The 16,293-nt window shown below is 41.9% G+C and overlaps 1 protein-coding gene across 1 annotated transcript; it reads left to right on the top strand.

The window, feature by feature from the left end:
• The first annotated feature begins 1,136 nt into the window (after nucleotides 1-1,136).
• TTR (transthyretin) lies at nucleotides 1,137-8,280 on the top strand. The gene is made up of 4 exons (XM_007974367.3): nucleotides 1,137-1,392; nucleotides 2,316-2,446; nucleotides 4,577-4,712; nucleotides 8,027-8,280. The coding sequence occupies exons 1-4, from the start codon at nucleotides 1,324-1,326 to the stop codon at nucleotides 8,132-8,134; spliced, it is 444 nt and encodes a 147-aa protein (XP_007972558.2). The 5' UTR covers nucleotides 1,137-1,323; the 3' UTR covers nucleotides 8,135-8,280.
• Nucleotides 8,281-16,293: the final 8,013 nt, after the last annotated feature.

Below are 16,293 nucleotides of genomic sequence, written 5' to 3'. Positions count from 1 at the left end.
CTCATAAGGAACACACACCTGATTTGTTTATCCATGAACAAAGCCACACATGCTAGTGCACACACACACACACACACACACACAGAGGATTTTGTACGTGATTAATGAATCATCAAATCATCATAATTTCTGGACTTGTATTAATACGTCGGCCAGGAGGAAAAGAATCTGTTGTCAATCATGGCTTCTGGTTCTCACGGTCATCTCTACTTTCTTCCAGCAAGTTTGATTCTGTCAAAAACCAACTGGCAGCTTTGTTCCCGCATGCCCAGTGCAGGAGAGTCAGTAAAGAAGATTTCATTCTCTGTATTTCAGGGTCATCAATGCCAGGTTGAAATATGCTATTCTGGCCCAGCTCAGTGGCTCACACGTGTAATCCCAGCACTTTGGAAGGCCAAGGCAGGCAGATCGCTTGAGCCCAGGAATTCGAGACCAGCCTGGGCAAGAGGCTGAGGTGAGAGGATGGCCTGAGCCCGGGAGGTCAAGGCTGCAGCGAGCTGTGATCATGTCACTGCACTCAAGCCAGGGCGTCGGAGTAAGACCCTGTCAAAAAAAAGGAAGGAAAGAAGGAAGGAAGGAAGGAAGGAAGGAAGGAAGGAAGGAAGGAAGGAAGGAAGGAAGGAAGGAAGGAAGGAAGGAAGAGAGGGAGGGAGGGAGGGAGGGAGGGAAGTTGCCATTCTGTCTTAAACACACACACACACACACACACACATTGTGGAGAAATTGCTGACTAAGCAAAGCTTCCAAATGACTGAGTTTGGCTAAAATGTAGGCTTTTAAAAATGTGAGCACTGCCAAGGGTTTTTCCTTGTTGACCCATGGATCCGTCAAGTGCAAACATTTTCTAATGCACTATATTTAAGCCTGTGCAGCCAAATGTCATTCAACATGAAATACATTATTACAACTTGCATCTGTCTAAAATCTTGCATCATAAATGAAAGACAAAAATGTATAAAAATGGAAAACATGCATAGAAATATGTGAGGGAGGAAAAAAATATCCCCAGGAATGTTAGTGCATGGAGTCACACAGGGAGAAGACTATTTTTGTTTTGTTTTGATTGTTTTGTTCTGGTGACCTAACTGGTCAAATGACCTATTAAGAATATTTCATAGAGCTAATGTTCCGATGCTCTAATCTCTCTAGACAAGGTTCATATTTGTATGGGTTACTTATTCTCTCTTTGTTGACTAAGTCAATAATCAGAATCAGCAGGTTTGGAGTCGGATTGGCAGGGATAAGCAGCCTAGCTCAGGAGAAGTGAGTATAAAAGCCCCAGGCTGGGAGCAGCCATCACAGAATCCACTCGTTCTTGGCAGGATGGCTTCTCATCGTCTGCTCCTCCTCTGCCTCGCTGGACTGGTATTTGTGTCTGAGGCTGGTCCTACGGTGAGTGTCTCTGGGACATCCCGCTCCTACATTTAAAATGCACGCTAAATGAAGTAGGAGTGACTCCTTCCAGCTTTACCAACCAGCTTTTGTTACTAGGGCAAGGGTGCCCAGCATCTATTTTTAATATCATTAATTCAAACTTCAAAAAGAATGAAGTTCCACTGAGCTTACTGAGCTGGGACTTGAACTCTGGGGATTCTACCTCATTGCTTTGGTGCTTTGGGTTTGTAATGTCTGGTATCTCCACTTCCTCAGATCGATGATAGAGATAAAGATATGATATTAAGGAAGCTGTTAATCCTGAATTTTCAGAAAAGTATCCCTTTATAAAATGTATTTGGGGGGCAAACTGCATGAGATTATATTCTGGCCCTATAGCTAATCAAAATGTGTTTATTGATTAATCTTTAAAAGGCTTAATGAACAATATTTTAGTCAGATATCTAATTCTTAAATCCTCTAGAAGAATTAACTAATCTATAAAATGGGTCTGGATGTAGTCTGACATAATTTTATAACAACCAGTAAGAGGGAGTGACTAGAGCAACAACTAAAATGATCTCAGGAAAAACTGTTTTGGTCCTATGTATAGTACATTACATCTTTTCAGTAATTCCATTCAAATGGAGAAGTTTAACAAGGCAACTGTTCTCAGGGGGCCTATTCTCTCCCTTAAAATTCATTATACACATCCCTGGTTGATAGCAGCGTGTCTGGAGGCAGAAACCATTCTTGCTTTGGAAACAATTATGTCTGTGTTATGCTGAGTAGGGAAGCTCATTAACTGTCAACACTTATGTTCCTGATAATGGAATCAATGTGTAATTCTTGTTTTGTTCCAGATTTCTAACACCATAAAGAATAAATCCTTTCACTCTGATCAATGTTGTTAACTTCTCACCTGTCTTCCCTACACCCAGGGCGTTGATGAATCCAAGTGTCCTCTGATGGTCAAAGTTCTAGATGCCGTCCGAGGCAGTCCTGCCGTCAACGTGGCTGTGAACGTGTTCAAAAAGGCTGCTGATGAGACCTGGGCGCCATTTGCCTCTGGGTAAGTTGCCAAAGAACCCTCCCACGGGACTTGGTTTTATCTTCCTGTTGGCCCCTCACTTGGTAGAGAGGGGCTCACATCATCTGCTAAAGAATTTACAAGTAGATTGAAAAACATGAGCAGAAGTCAAGTGTGCCCTCTGAAGATGCCCTCTTTTTGTTTTGCTTAGCTAGGAAGTGACCAGGAAGCTGAGCATCATTTAGGGGCAGACAGTAGAGAAAAGAAGGAATCAGAACTCTTCCCCTCTGGCTGTGGTGTGCAACCCTTTTGGGTCACAGACCACTTTATGTAGGTGATAAAAACTAAAGATTCTATGCCCAGAAAAAATGTACAGATACACACACACAAAACCATATATGTGATTTTAGGAGTTTCACAGATTCCCTGGTGTCCCTGGGTAACACCAAAGGGGAGAGTCCTTGTCTTAGAATTTTAGGAAAGAGGTACAATGTGTATTAACCCACTAACGAAAGGAAAGGAATTCAGATATATTATTGACTAGGCATCTGTCTGTAGTTCATTTGGATCACCCCAAAACCCAGGGCTTTTGCCTAATGAACACTTTGGGGCACCTACTGTGTGCAGGGCTGGAGGCTGTCAAGCTCAGTTAAAAAAAATGTAAAAAAAGACAGAAGAAATGGATCCATGAGGCAAAGTACAGCCCCAGACTAATCCCATGATCACCCAACTTCATGTGCAAGAGTGACTTCTAACCTTCATTAGCCAGTTTACAATTTTCATGGAGTTTTTCTACCTGCACTAGCAAAAACTCCAAGGAAAATATATATTGATAAACCTAAGCGAATTGACCGAAAGACAGAGCAATCAGGAGACCCTTCGCACCCAGCAGAAGAGGAACTGTTAAGTACTTACTTCTCCTCAGAGAAGAATTTCTGTTGTATTTTAATTGAACCCCAAGAACCACATGATTCTTCAACCATTATTGGTGAGATCATTTTCTTAGGTCTGGTTTTAACTGACTTTTTATTTGGTAATTCATTTATGTTTATATAAAATGCCAAGCATAACATGAAGAGTGGTTACGGGACTATTCTAAGGGAGAGAGAAAATGGATACCAAAAATATTCCGATGTTCTTGTGAATCTTTTCCCTTGCGTCAGGACAAAAAAAAAAAGTAAAGAAGAAAGGAGGAGATGCACAATCAGAGTCAGTAAAGACAACTGCTATTTTTATCTGTCATAGCTGTTGCAGTCTAATGGGAAGCAATTTCCAACATGCAACTATGGAGCTGGTACTTACATGGAAATAGAAGTTGCCTAGTGTTTGTTGCTGGCAAAGAGTTATCAGAGAGGTTAAATACATAAAAGGGAAGAGTCAGATACAGGTTCTTCTTCCTACTTTAGGTTTTCCACTGTGTGTGCAAATGACCCTCCCTGGTGGTGTGCAGATGCTCTGAAAGGTATCCTCACACCACAAGGGAGAGGAGCGAGACCCTGCTGTCCTGGAGAAGTGCAGAGTTAGAAGAGCCGTGGCCACTTCCAGGGATGGTCACAACATCCCATCCAATCATCAATCTTGAACAACAAGGACTCTTTCTTAAGAAAACATTATACCCGGCCGGGCGCGGCAGCTCACGCCTGTAAATCTCAGCGCTTTGGGTAGGCTGAAGTGGGCATATCATCTGAGGTCAGGAGCTCAAGATCAACCTGGCCAACATGGCAAAACCCCGTCTCTATGAAAAATACAAAAATTAGCCAGGCGTGGTGGCAGGCACCTGTAATCCCGGCTACTCGGGAGGCTCAGACTGGAGAATCCCTTGAACCTGGAGGTAGAGGTTGCAGTGAGCTGAGATCATGCCACTGCACTCCAGCCTGGGTGACTAGAGTAAAACTCTGTCTCAAAAAAAAAAAAAAAAAAAAAAAAAAAATTTTAATTATACCTACATTCTCTTCTTATCAGAGAAAAATATCTACAGTGAGCTTTTCAAAAAGTTTTTATAAACTTTTTGCCATTTAATTTCAGACAGTTATGAGTTTTCCCTACTTCTGACTTAGTTGAGGGGAAATGTATATAACACGTTTATGTGTGTTGGTGGAGTGGGGGGTATTACTTTGCCATGCCATTTGTTTCCTCCATGCCTAACTTAACCCAGACTTTCACACCTTATAGGAAAACCAGTGAGTCTGGAGAGCTGCATGGGCTCACAACTGAGGAGGAATTTGTAGAAGGGATATACAAAGTGGAAATAGACACCAAATCTTACTGGAAGTCACTTGGCATCTCCCCATTCCATGAGCATGCAGAGGTGAGTATATAAACCTTCGAGGGTTGTTTTGGTGTTGGTTTTTGCTTTTGGCATACCAGGAAATGCACAGTTTTACTTAGCGTACCACAGAAATGTCCTAAAGAAGGTGATGAATGACCAAAGGTTCCCTCTCCTCTTATACGAGAACAAATTCACAACACTCTGAGAAGCACATTTCTTTTTGACTTTGAGGAAAACCCATTTAGTAACATGACTTGAACTTACATGACACTATTCACAGTCTATTCATTCCACTTTATATAAATATTGATGTATCTGCTGTTGAAATAATATGTTTATGAGGCAGACCTCCAGACCCCACGTAGAGTGTATGAAACAAGAGATGCACCATTTTATTTCTCTAAAACCTGTAACATTCTTCATTCCAAAACACATCTGGCTCCTCGGAGGTTTGGACAAGTGATTCTTGGCAACACATACATAGAGAGACAATAAAATCAAAGTAATAATGGCAACACAATAGATAACATTTACTAAGCATACACCATGTGGCAGACACAATTATAAGTGTTTTCCATATTTAACCTACTTAATCCTCAGGAACAGGCCACTGAGGTCAGTCCTATTATTATCCCCATCTCATAGATGAAGCAAGTGAGGCACCAGGAAGTCAAATAACTTGTCAAAGGTCACAGGGCTAGGAAACACACAAGTAGAGATGTTTACAAACAAGGCCCAGGCTGGGTTTGCCCTCAATTCTGCTCTGCCTCGCATTGTGACCCAGGAAATTTGTTCCCCTGTGAAAAGCCAAGCTTAAAAAAAGAAAAGCCACATTTGTGACGTGCTCTGTTCCCCTGCCTATGGTGAGGATCTTCGAACAGTTATATATCTCCCTGTCTTCCCCTTGTCTTAATTTCTTCAGTCATTTGAAACAGATGGCTGTCATGGAAATAGAATCCAGACATGTTGGTCAGAGTTAAAGATCAACTAATTCCATCAAAAATAGCTCAGCATGAAAGGGAACTATTCTCTGGCTTAGTCATGGATGAGACTTTCAATTGGTATAACGCGGTTCCTTTATTAGGCAATGTTACCAGGGAAACAATAGGGGCTTGTTTGACTTCTGGGGCCCACAAGTCACCAAGGGAGCCCCATCTACAAAGAAGCATGTCCCTGACTACCCCTCAGCCAGGCAGCAAGACACGGACGCCGGTCAGGGCAGCAGCAGGGTTTCCGTGGTGCCCAGCACAAGACATTGCCCCTAGAGTCTCAGCCCCTACCCTTGAGGAGTAGAACTGCCTACCTGAGACCATTGTTTGCCTAAGACCTGGGTCTCAGCCTGATGGGAACCATCTAAAAAGTTCATCGCCATACTGCCCACGTGTTGTTCTCTTTCATTAGATCTCAGCGTCCTTGACTGCTCTTCACTCTTGCAGTATTCATTCAACAAACATTTAAAAAATAAAAGCATTCTATGTGTGGAAAACTCTGCTAGAGGCTGGAGATTCAGAAATGAAAATACATCCCTACCCTTGGAGTGGAGGGGAAAGGACTGAAGTAAGACAGACTAGGCAGGACCATCAGCCCAGCTTGAAGCCCAGATAAATATGGAGAACGAGAGAGAGTGAGTAGTGAGAGATGAGTCCCAGTGCCTCACTTTGGTGACTGGCGCAGGGTGGGCTTCATGCAGCTTCTTCTGATAAATGCCTCCTTCAGAACTGGTCACCTCTACCTTGGCCAGTGACCAGGTGGTCATATTAGATTTACCAAGGGAAATTGGAAACTTTCATTAGGAGCTCTTAGGCCTCTTCACTTCATGGAATTTTTTTTTTTTTCTTTTTTTTTGAGATGGAGTTTTGCTCTGTCACCCAGGCTGGAATGCAGTGGTGCAATCTCGGCTCACTGCAACCTCCACTTCCCAGGTTCAAGCAATTCTTCTGCCTCAGCCTCCCGAGTAGCTGGGACTACAGGTGCGCGCCACCATACCCAGCTAAGTTTTGTATTTTTCATAGAGACAGGGTTTCACCATGTTGGCCAGGCTGGTCTCGAACTCCAGACCTCAGGTGATTCACCCACCTCAGCCTCCCAAAGTGCTGGCATTACAGGTGTGAGCCAGTACACCCAGCTACTTCATGGATTTTTGATCACAGATTATGCCTCTTATAATTTTTAAGAAGAATCAAGTGGGCTGAAGGTCAATGTCACCATAAGATAAAAGATATTTTTATTAGTTGATTCTAGGGAGTTGGCCTTAAGGGGAGCCCTTTCTTCTTAAGAGATTCTTAGGTGATTCTCACTTCCTCTTGCCCTAATATTATTTTTGTTTTTGGTATGGCTCACTCAGCTCTTTTTCCGTCCTATCCCTAAGTAATCCGGGCTTCTTTTCCCCATATTTGGAACGAAATATATTTATGCAGAGTGTGTCCAAAACTCAACCCAAGGCCCGTATACAAAATAAATCAAATTAAACACATCTTTACTGTCTTCTACCTCTTTCCTGACCTCAATTTATCCCAACTTGCCTCACTCTGAGAATCAAGCCTGTCCCAGCACATGAGTTGCAGATATTCTACTGAATTTGACAGAACGGTGTGACTATCTGGAACAGCATTTTGATCCACAATTTGCCCAGTTACAAAGCTTAAATGAGGTCTAGTGCATGCATGTATATTTCAAAATTTCACCATGATCTTCCACACTCTGTATTGTAAATAGAGCCCTGAAATGCTTTTGGTTCATATTTCATTGCTTGCTATACATAAAAATATACTTTTTCTTCTTCATGTTAGAAAATGCAAAGAATAGGCGGGTGGGGGAATCTCTGGGCTTGGAGACAGGAGACTTACCTTCCTACTGTGGCTCCATCAGTATGTAGACTGGGGCAATACAATAATTCAAGTCTGGTTTGCTCATCTGTAAAATGGGAAGAATGTTTCCAGCTCCAGAATGCTAAGTCTCTAAGTCTGTGGTTGGCAGCCACTATTGCAGCAGCTTTTCAATGACTCAGTGCATGTTTGCATTCTCCCCACCTTTTTTTTTTCTAAAACCAACAAAATAGATACAGTCTTTAGGCTCTCTGGAATTTCCCTTAGTCAAGCTAGGGCCATCCTGACTTTTGATGTGAATTTGCAAAAGAAGACCTGGTTCTGTACTCCTGCTCTAAGGGCTGTGCATGGTTCCAAAGGCTTGGCTTGCCAGCGTATTTGAGCTTTTTCCTTCTGTTCAAACTGTTCAAAACATAAAAGAATAAAATTAATTAAGTTGGCACTGGACTTCCGGTGGTCAGTCATGTGTGTCATCTGTACGGTTTTCGGGCTCTGGTGGAAATGGATACTGTCTGTCTTCTCTCATAGGTGGTATTCACAGCCAATGACTCCGGCCCCCGCCACTACACCATCGCCGCCCTGCTGAGCCCCTACTCCTATTCCACCACGGCTGTCATCACCAATCCCAAGGAATGAGGGACTTCTCCTCCAGAGGATCTGAAGGACGAGGGATGGGATTTCATGTAACCAAGAGTATTCCATTTTTACTAAAGCAGTGTTTTCACCTCATAAGCTATGTTAGGAGTCCAGGCAGAGACAATAAAACATTCCTGTGAAAGGCACTTTTCATTCCATTTTAACTTGATTTTTTTAATTCCCTTATTGTCCCTTCCAAAAAAACAAGAATCAAAATTCTACAAAGAAGCAAAGGAATTCTAGAATGTATCTGGGCAGAACGCTAGGAGAGATCCAAATTTCCAATTTCTTGCAAGCAAAGCACATATTAAATATGATCTGCAGTCATTAAAAAGACACATTCTGTAAATGAGAAAGCCTTATTTTCCTGTAACCTTCAGTGAATAGCAAAAGACACATTCTAAGGGCCCACTTCTTTACTGTGGCATTTCTTTTTTTTTTTTTTTTTCTTTTCTTTTCTTTTCCTTTTTTGAGAGAAAGTCTCACTCTGTCGCCCAGGCTAGAATGCAGTGGTGTGATCTCAGCTCACTGCAACCTCTGCTTCCAGGTTCAAGCGATTCTCCTGCCTCAGCCTCCCAAGCAGCTGGGATTACAGGCGCCCGCCACCACACCTGGCTAATTTTTCTACTTGTAGTAGAGATGGGGTTTTGCCATGTTGGCTAGGCTGGCCTCGAACTCCTGACCTCAGGTGATCCACCTGCCTCAGCCTCCCAAAGTGCTGGGATTACAGGCATGAGCCACTACACCCGGCCCCTACTCTGGGCATTTCTTTGATTTAAGAGAAGGGCAGCTCCAACAAGACACAACTGCAGAGACTCAGGCCATCCGGTCAGTTCAGGCTAGATCCACGCTGCAATCAGCCAGGTCAGGGACAAACCAAAGAACCCCACACACCCAATTTACTTAGGCTGATCCAAAATCCATGTATGGAGAACTCACATGCAGCAGGCACTATTTTAGGTGATCTGAACATAAAGAATAGGACCCAGTACCTGCATTTATTTAAAGAACTCACAATCTTTTGAGAAGATAACTGTTTCATCATGGTTTGGCAGGAGGCTATGGTACAAGGCACAGCAAAGGTAAGAAGGAGAAAAAACCAACACCCTAGAGAAATCAGAAAATGACTCTGAATAGGTGTCACTTAATCTGAGTGTTGGTAATTTGTCAGATAGAGAAGGGAAAAGGTATTCTAGGCAGAGAGAATACAGTTTGCAAGGCCCAGCCACGTGAAACAATTTGATAAGTTGAGAGAGCAGACGATGATTCAGAATGTTGAAGGGCAAAGGTATTGAGGTGGGATGGGTTATGCTGCTATCACAAATGACCTTAAATCTTGGAGGCTTAACAAAGTAAAAGTTTATGTCTCACTTGTGCCAGGTCCAATGCAGAACTCCTTGTTCTAGAGACTATTTAGGGTGGCCTTCCTTCTAATGGCGACTGTTTGAGACAGTTTGATTTAGTCTTGTGGCTTCAAGGTCACTCTGGTGACATTTAGCCAGCAGACTGAGGGAACATAGTATGTTGTTAGACCCCTCTGTGCTGAAGTGTCACACATGAGTCCCACTGACATCTCACTGGCTAGAGCTAGTTACATGCCCCAATCTAGATGTGCTGAGAAATGTGGCCCCTGGCTGGGAGCCATTTCCCAGAACAACTAACTCTATGTTATAGAAGAGGAGCACTAATCTGAGTTGGCCAACAACCATCTCTACCACAGTAGGGTTGGAACTGGTGGGACATGAGGCTAGAGTGAAGGTTGGTTTTATCTACCACCCATTACAGCTGTGAATTTGTCTTAAAAGCAACATGGTTCCATTGAAGGGAACCTTGACATCAGTCATATGGCTGGGACAAGAATAGTTACCACTTGCCCATAATCTCCAACCAGGATTCTCCAGTAGAACCTGAGTTAGACACATGGTTTAGGCCTAAACCTACCTGGGTGGTCTTTCTATTTTCCTCCAAATTCAAATCTCAAATCTTGCTGCTACCCTCTAACTGGCTGTGTTGAGAGAGGAAGAAACTTGAAGAGAATCCAGTATAAGTTTAGACTTTTTCACAAGCACTTTTCCCAAAATACAAAACAAAATCAATGTCTCCAATTCTATTCAAAGTTGTTAGCAAGTCCTTGTTCCACGCATATTGATTAATCCATAGCAAATTGCCATTTTTATAGATCAAATGGTCAAATATTGGCAATTTCATAAGGTTCACTCTCTTACTACCATGATTGTATTGGTCACTAACCTGCCTGTTTTGAGAATGCTACATATTCATTTGGCTGTTGTTAAATAGCTATGGATTTTCATAATCAAAACAGGTTGAAAATATTAATCAGTTTAAAACTATATACATATGGCCAGGTGTGGTGGCTCAAGCTTGTAATCCCAGCACTTTGGGGGGCCGAGGTGGGCAGATCACTTGAGGTCAGGCGTTCAAGACCAGCTTAGCCAACATGGTGAAACTCCATCACTACTAAAAATACAAAAATTAGCCGGGCATGGTGGTGGGCACCTGTAGTCCCAGCTACTCAGAAGACTGAGGCAGGAGAATCGCTTGAACCCAGGAAGCAGAGGTTGCAGTGAGCTGAGATCATGCCACTGTACTTCAGCCTGGGCAACAGAGCAAGACTCTGTCTGAAAGAAAATAAAAAACATATATGTATTTTTAAAGGAACTGTTTCATGCAATTATGGGAGCTGGCAGGTTTAAAATCTATAGGGCAGACCCACAGGCAGGAAACCCCGAGAAGGGTTGATGTTGCAGTCTCATCTGGAAGCAGAATTCCTTTTTCCTCATGGATCAGGAGGAGGAGCCTGAGTCTATTCTTTTAAGGCTGTCAAGTGATTGGAAGGGGCTCACCCACATTATGAAGGGTCATCTACTTTGCTCAAAGTCTATGGGCTTAAATGTCAATCATGTCTAAAACATACTTTCACAGCAACATCTAGGCTAGTGTTTGACCAAAGACATGCCTAACCAAGTTGACAATAAAATTAACCATCACAGTCCCCTTCCCCAGATTTGTTCGTCATAGAATGAAATCTTTGGCCACATTCCTATTCTTGAGGTCATGGGGAAAACTGATATACCATGAAGAAGATCCCTCCAGCTTTAGGGAATTAAGAGATGCCTGTTTCTGATTAGTGGGGAAGGTTATGAATGGAATTAATTAACATACTCATTTATCTTTTGGGGTATCTTATGGGAATCAAGTGTAGGGCTGGCTGGAGGCCACCAAGGTTGATATGTTAGAAGCAGGATATTGGCAGGCTTTTCTCATAAGCATTCATTGGCATTTCAAGGCTTTAGGTGAGTAGTTCCTCGCCATTTAAATTAATTGAGAACTCAATAACTACTCTGGCAAATTTAAGTTTCTCTGCTTTTCAGGGCTTTCCAAAGCTCCCCGGATGGCTTTGGGCAAATTGCTTAACCGTACGTATCTATTTCCTTATCCTAAAACAAGCCTCCAAACCTAGCATTCAGTGGCTCTCTAACCTGAACCTAACCTACCCCTCCAACTTTTTCCATCAGGAGTTTCCAGCTCTCTGCTTCTGAACATCCAGTTCTCGTCTCCCTCTCTGCTATGATCACACTAACTCCCACCAAGACATCTTAGCTGATGTGGTTTTCTACAACCTAGACGACTATTCCTCTACATGTCCCATCTTTGAAATACAGTTCATATCTCTTTAATAGACACAGAGTTCTAGTAAATCAACATTAAATAAATGGGCCCCCTGTATCTGTATAAGATGACAGATGTGAGTGGACACGCAGTCCACAGGAGAGGTTCGAATGGCCAATACCATGAGAAAATATGTTCAGTATTGCGAGGCAAAAAGAGAAGTTGAGCTAAATATTAAGAGTAATTTTTGACTTTCAGAATGGCATAGATTTCAATGAATATAAACCTCGGACAAAATTTGGAAGAACCCCGCAGGAGGCTTTATTCATTTCCTAGGGCTGTGATAGCAAAGCACCAAAAACAGAGTGGCTTAAAACAACAGAAATGTATTGTCTTGCAGCTCTGGAGGATAGAAGTCTGAAATTAAGGTATTTTGGGGCCATACTTCCTCCAAACCTTGCAGGGGAGAATCCTTCCTTGCCTCTTTCTAGCTTCTGTTGGTGGCACTTGATCTTTGGAGTTCCTTGGCTTGCAGCCACATCACTCCATGATCTGCCTCTTTCATCACATGATGCTCTCCCTGTGTCTTTTTCCAAATTTTCCTCTTCTAAGGACCCCAGTCATGCTGGATTAGGGTCCTCCCTAATTACCTGCTCTTAACTAAATATATCTGTAAAGACTATTTCCAAATAAGGTCACATTCACAGGTCATAATTTTTGCAAAGGCACTTTTAGGTCTTTGTTGTTCTATATTAGTATCTTCTGCTTATGTCCTTTCATGGCCATCGTTATGGGTGAAACTATGTCCCCTGGAAAAGACATTGAATAAAAATCTGACATAGTTGGTTCCATCTTGCTTCTAACCTTCAAGCTGTCCCTTAGTCATTCCTGGGCATGGGCCAAGCTAACTTTGAGATGAGTTTATTTTATAGTTTAAACTTAAAGCAAGAATCATAATAGCTCTTCCAAAACTAAACCATCATTGTAAAACTAATAAAACGGCACAAGGTTAGGATTTTGAGATGTGCCTAAATTATGCTAAATTATGCTAAGATACAGGCATAATTAAACACTAACCAACCACTCACTATTCTGGAGGTCACAAGATTTATAACTTCCCCAATTACTCCTGTAAATAACATCACCGTTACAAAACCTAAGATTGGCCTTTTAAAAGGTTTTTTCAAACTTTTACACTTCTGACAATCAGCTGACTTGGACTTCACCTCAACCCACAACTGTGACTCAACTGGTCCTGTGGCCCCCACCCAGAGGCTGACTCAGTGCACAAGGACCGTTTTTTTCCATATCCCTATGATTTCATCTCCAACCAATCAACATTCCCTCTCCCTAGCCCGCTGCCCACCAAATTATGCTGCTTTTGTTGTTGTTGTTGTTTTGAGACAGGGTCTTGCTCTGTTGCCCAAGCTGGAAGGCACTGGCACCATCACGGCTCGCTGCAGCCTCAAACTTCTGAGATCCAGCAATCCTCCTGCCTCAATCTCCTGAGAAACTGGGACACCAGGTGTATACCATCACACCTGACTAATTGAAAAATGTTTTATAGAGACAGGCTCTCACTATGTTGCCTTGGCTGGCCTCAAACTCCTGGGCTCAAACAGTCCTCTGCCTTGGCCTCCCAAAGTGCTGGGATTACAAGTGTGAGCCACCACACCTGGCCCACACTTTCCTTTAAAAACCCCTAACCTCCAAGCCTTTGGGGAGACTGATTTGAGTAATAACTCCAGTTCTTCCACATGGCTGGCCTTGCATTAATTAAACTCTTGCTTCACTGCAATACTATGGTCTCAGTGAATTGGTTTTGTATGCACAGCAGGAAAAATGCATCAGGCAGTTACAGACCAAGGGAGAAAACAACCATTTCAGTGGAAGCAGCATGGACAGAAAACAGTCAGTGACCAGACAACACATTCCTCTTTACGTCAAGATGCTCCATAGCCTCCAAAAGGTGGATGGAATTCACGGAAAAACGAAGAAAGCTAAGCATTAAACTGGAAGTCAAACTGAGTTGGTTCCAACAGATAAGATTAAGTATGCTGATACCAAAGGAACTATGGACAGGAAAACTAAGTTTAATTCAGATATATGTATAGCATCACTCTCTCCCTCTCTCTCTAATACACACACACACACACACACACTCACACACTGTTCTGTTTCTCTGGAGAACCCTGAACTTATACAGGTACTGTATTATCATCCACCCTTTGAAGGTCCCTTTGTATGGTAATGGGGAGGACTTGTAGGTTCTGGAGCAGGGGAGCAACATGATGGAAGCTGAGTTTAAGAAAACAGCATTTGATCACTGATCATCAGAGAAGTGAAAATCAAAACTACAATAAGATATCATCTCAGTCCAGTTAACATGGTTTACATTACAAAAGACAGGCAATAACAAATGCTGGCAAGAATGTGGAGAAAAAGAATAGAACTACCATTTGATCCAGCAATCCCACTATTGGGTATCTATCCACCCAGAGGAAAAGAAGTAATTATATGAACAAGACACTTGCACATGCATGTTTATAGTAGCACAACTTGCAATTGCAAAAATATGGAACAGCCCAAATGCCCATCAATCAATGAGTGGAGATATATATATATACACACACACACACACACATATATATATATATCACAATTTCTTTATCCACTCATTTATTAATAAAGCTACTTTTTATGGCTGTGTAGTATTCCATTATATATATGTACATATACTTTTTATGGCTGAGTAGTATGATATAAAAGGAACCAAATAATGACATTTGCAGCAACCTGGATGGAATTGGAGACCATTATTCTCAATGAAGTAATTCAAGAATGGAAAACCAAGCAGTGTATGTTCTCACTCAGAAGTGGGAGATAAGCAATGAGGATACAAAGGCATAACAATGATACAATGGACTTTGAGGACTCAGGGAGGGGAGATGGATGGGAGCGGAGTGAGGGATAAGACTACAAATTGCATATAGTGTATACTGCTCTAGTGATGCGTGCGCCTAAATCTCAGAAATTGTCACTAAAGAACTTAATCGTGTAACCAAATACCACCTATTCCCCAAAAACCTATGGAAATAAAAAATAAAAATAAAATAAATAATAAAGAATGTGTGGAAAAGGGAAGCCTCGTACACTCTTGGTGGTAATGTAAATTATTACAACCACTATAGAGGACAGTTTGGAGGTTCCTCAAAAAGCTAAACATTCAGCTACCACATGATCCAGCAATCCCACTGTTGGGTACATCCCCAAAAGAAAGGAAATCAGTATATCAAAGAGAAATCTGCACTTACTCCTATGTTTGTTGCAGCACTGTGGACACTATTTAAGATTGGGAAGCAACCATCATTCTTAGCAAACTATCACAAGAACAGAAAACCAAACACCGCATGTTCTCACTCATAGGTGGGAACTGAACAATGAGATCACTTGGACTTGGGAAGGGGAACATCACACACCGGGGCCTATCATGGGGAGGGGGGAGGGGGGAAGGATTGCACTGGGAGTTATACCTGATGTAAATGACGAGTTGATGGGTGCTGACGAGTTGATGGCTGCAGCACACCATCATGGCACAAGTATACATATGTAACAAACCTGCACGTTATGCACATGTACCCTAGAACTCAAAGTATAATAATAAAAAATAAAAAAAATAAAAAAAATTAAAAAAAAATACAAAAAAAAAAAGATTTGGAAGCAACCCAAGTATCCATCAACACATGAATAGATAAAGAAAATAAGTTCATATACACAACAGATCACTATTCAGCCATAAGATCCAGCCATTTGCAACAAAGTGGATGGAACTGGAGATTATTATGTGAAGTGAAATAAGCCAGGCACAGAAAGACAAACAATGCATGTTCTCACTTATGTGTAAGATCTAAAAATCAAAACAAGTGAACTCACGAACATAGAGAATAGAAGGATAGTTACCAGAGGCTATGAAGGACAGTGCGGGGCTGGGGGGAGGCAGGGATGGTTAATGGGTACAAAAAACAGAAAGACTGAATAAGACCTACTATTCGATAGTATAACAGGGTGACTATAGTCAATAATAACTTAACTGTATATTTTAGAATTACTTAAAGAAGGTAATTGGATTATTTGCGACTCAAAGGATAAATGCTTGAGGGGATGAATTTAAAAACCAAAACAAAATTTGTAGGACTGAACGTCACAGGACCGATTGGGAGAAGGTAGAGGAATCACACTGACACATTTGTAGCAATGAAGATTTGAGTTGATGTGACACTGCATTAGGGAGGCAGACACAGAAATGCAGGAAAAGGAATGCATGTCAGATCTTAAAATGTGTATGTGATGGAAAGAGGTTTGATTTGCATTCCTCAGGGAAAAATCATGAGGTAGATTAAAAAGTAACCAATGCCTGACGGGGGGATGAATGATGAGGTTCTGATCCCACTTACCTGTGTGAACTTTCTACCTTGTGAATCAATCATTTGTATCCCAATATGAAAACATAAAGTCAGTCTTTGTAAAGA

The sequence above is a fragment of the Chlorocebus sabaeus genome, chromosome 18 (genome assembly GCF_047675955.1).
Source record: "Chlorocebus sabaeus isolate Y175 chromosome 18, mChlSab1.0.hap1, whole genome shotgun sequence".
Lineage (NCBI taxonomy): Eukaryota > Metazoa > Chordata > Mammalia > Primates > Cercopithecidae > Chlorocebus > Chlorocebus sabaeus.
Note: the sequence above shows the minus strand (reverse complement) of the source record. Positions and strands in the feature narration are given on the sequence as shown.

What these genes read in the sequence shown, in the direction of transcription:
- TTR (XM_007974367.3), top strand. Translation starts at nt 1,324, where the DNA reads ATGGCTTCTCATCGTCTGCTCCTCCTCTGCCTCGCTGGACTGGTATTT. An exon ending in TGTCTGAGGCTGGTCCTACG is followed by an intron (nt 1,393 to 2,315) that starts GTGAGTGTCTCT and finishes CCCTACACCCAG; the next exon opens with GGCGTTGATGAATCCAAGTG. An exon ending in CATTCCATGAGCATGCAGAG is followed by an intron (nt 4,713 to 8,026) that starts GTGAGTATATAA and finishes CTTCTCTCATAG; the next exon opens with GTGGTATTCACAGCCAATGA.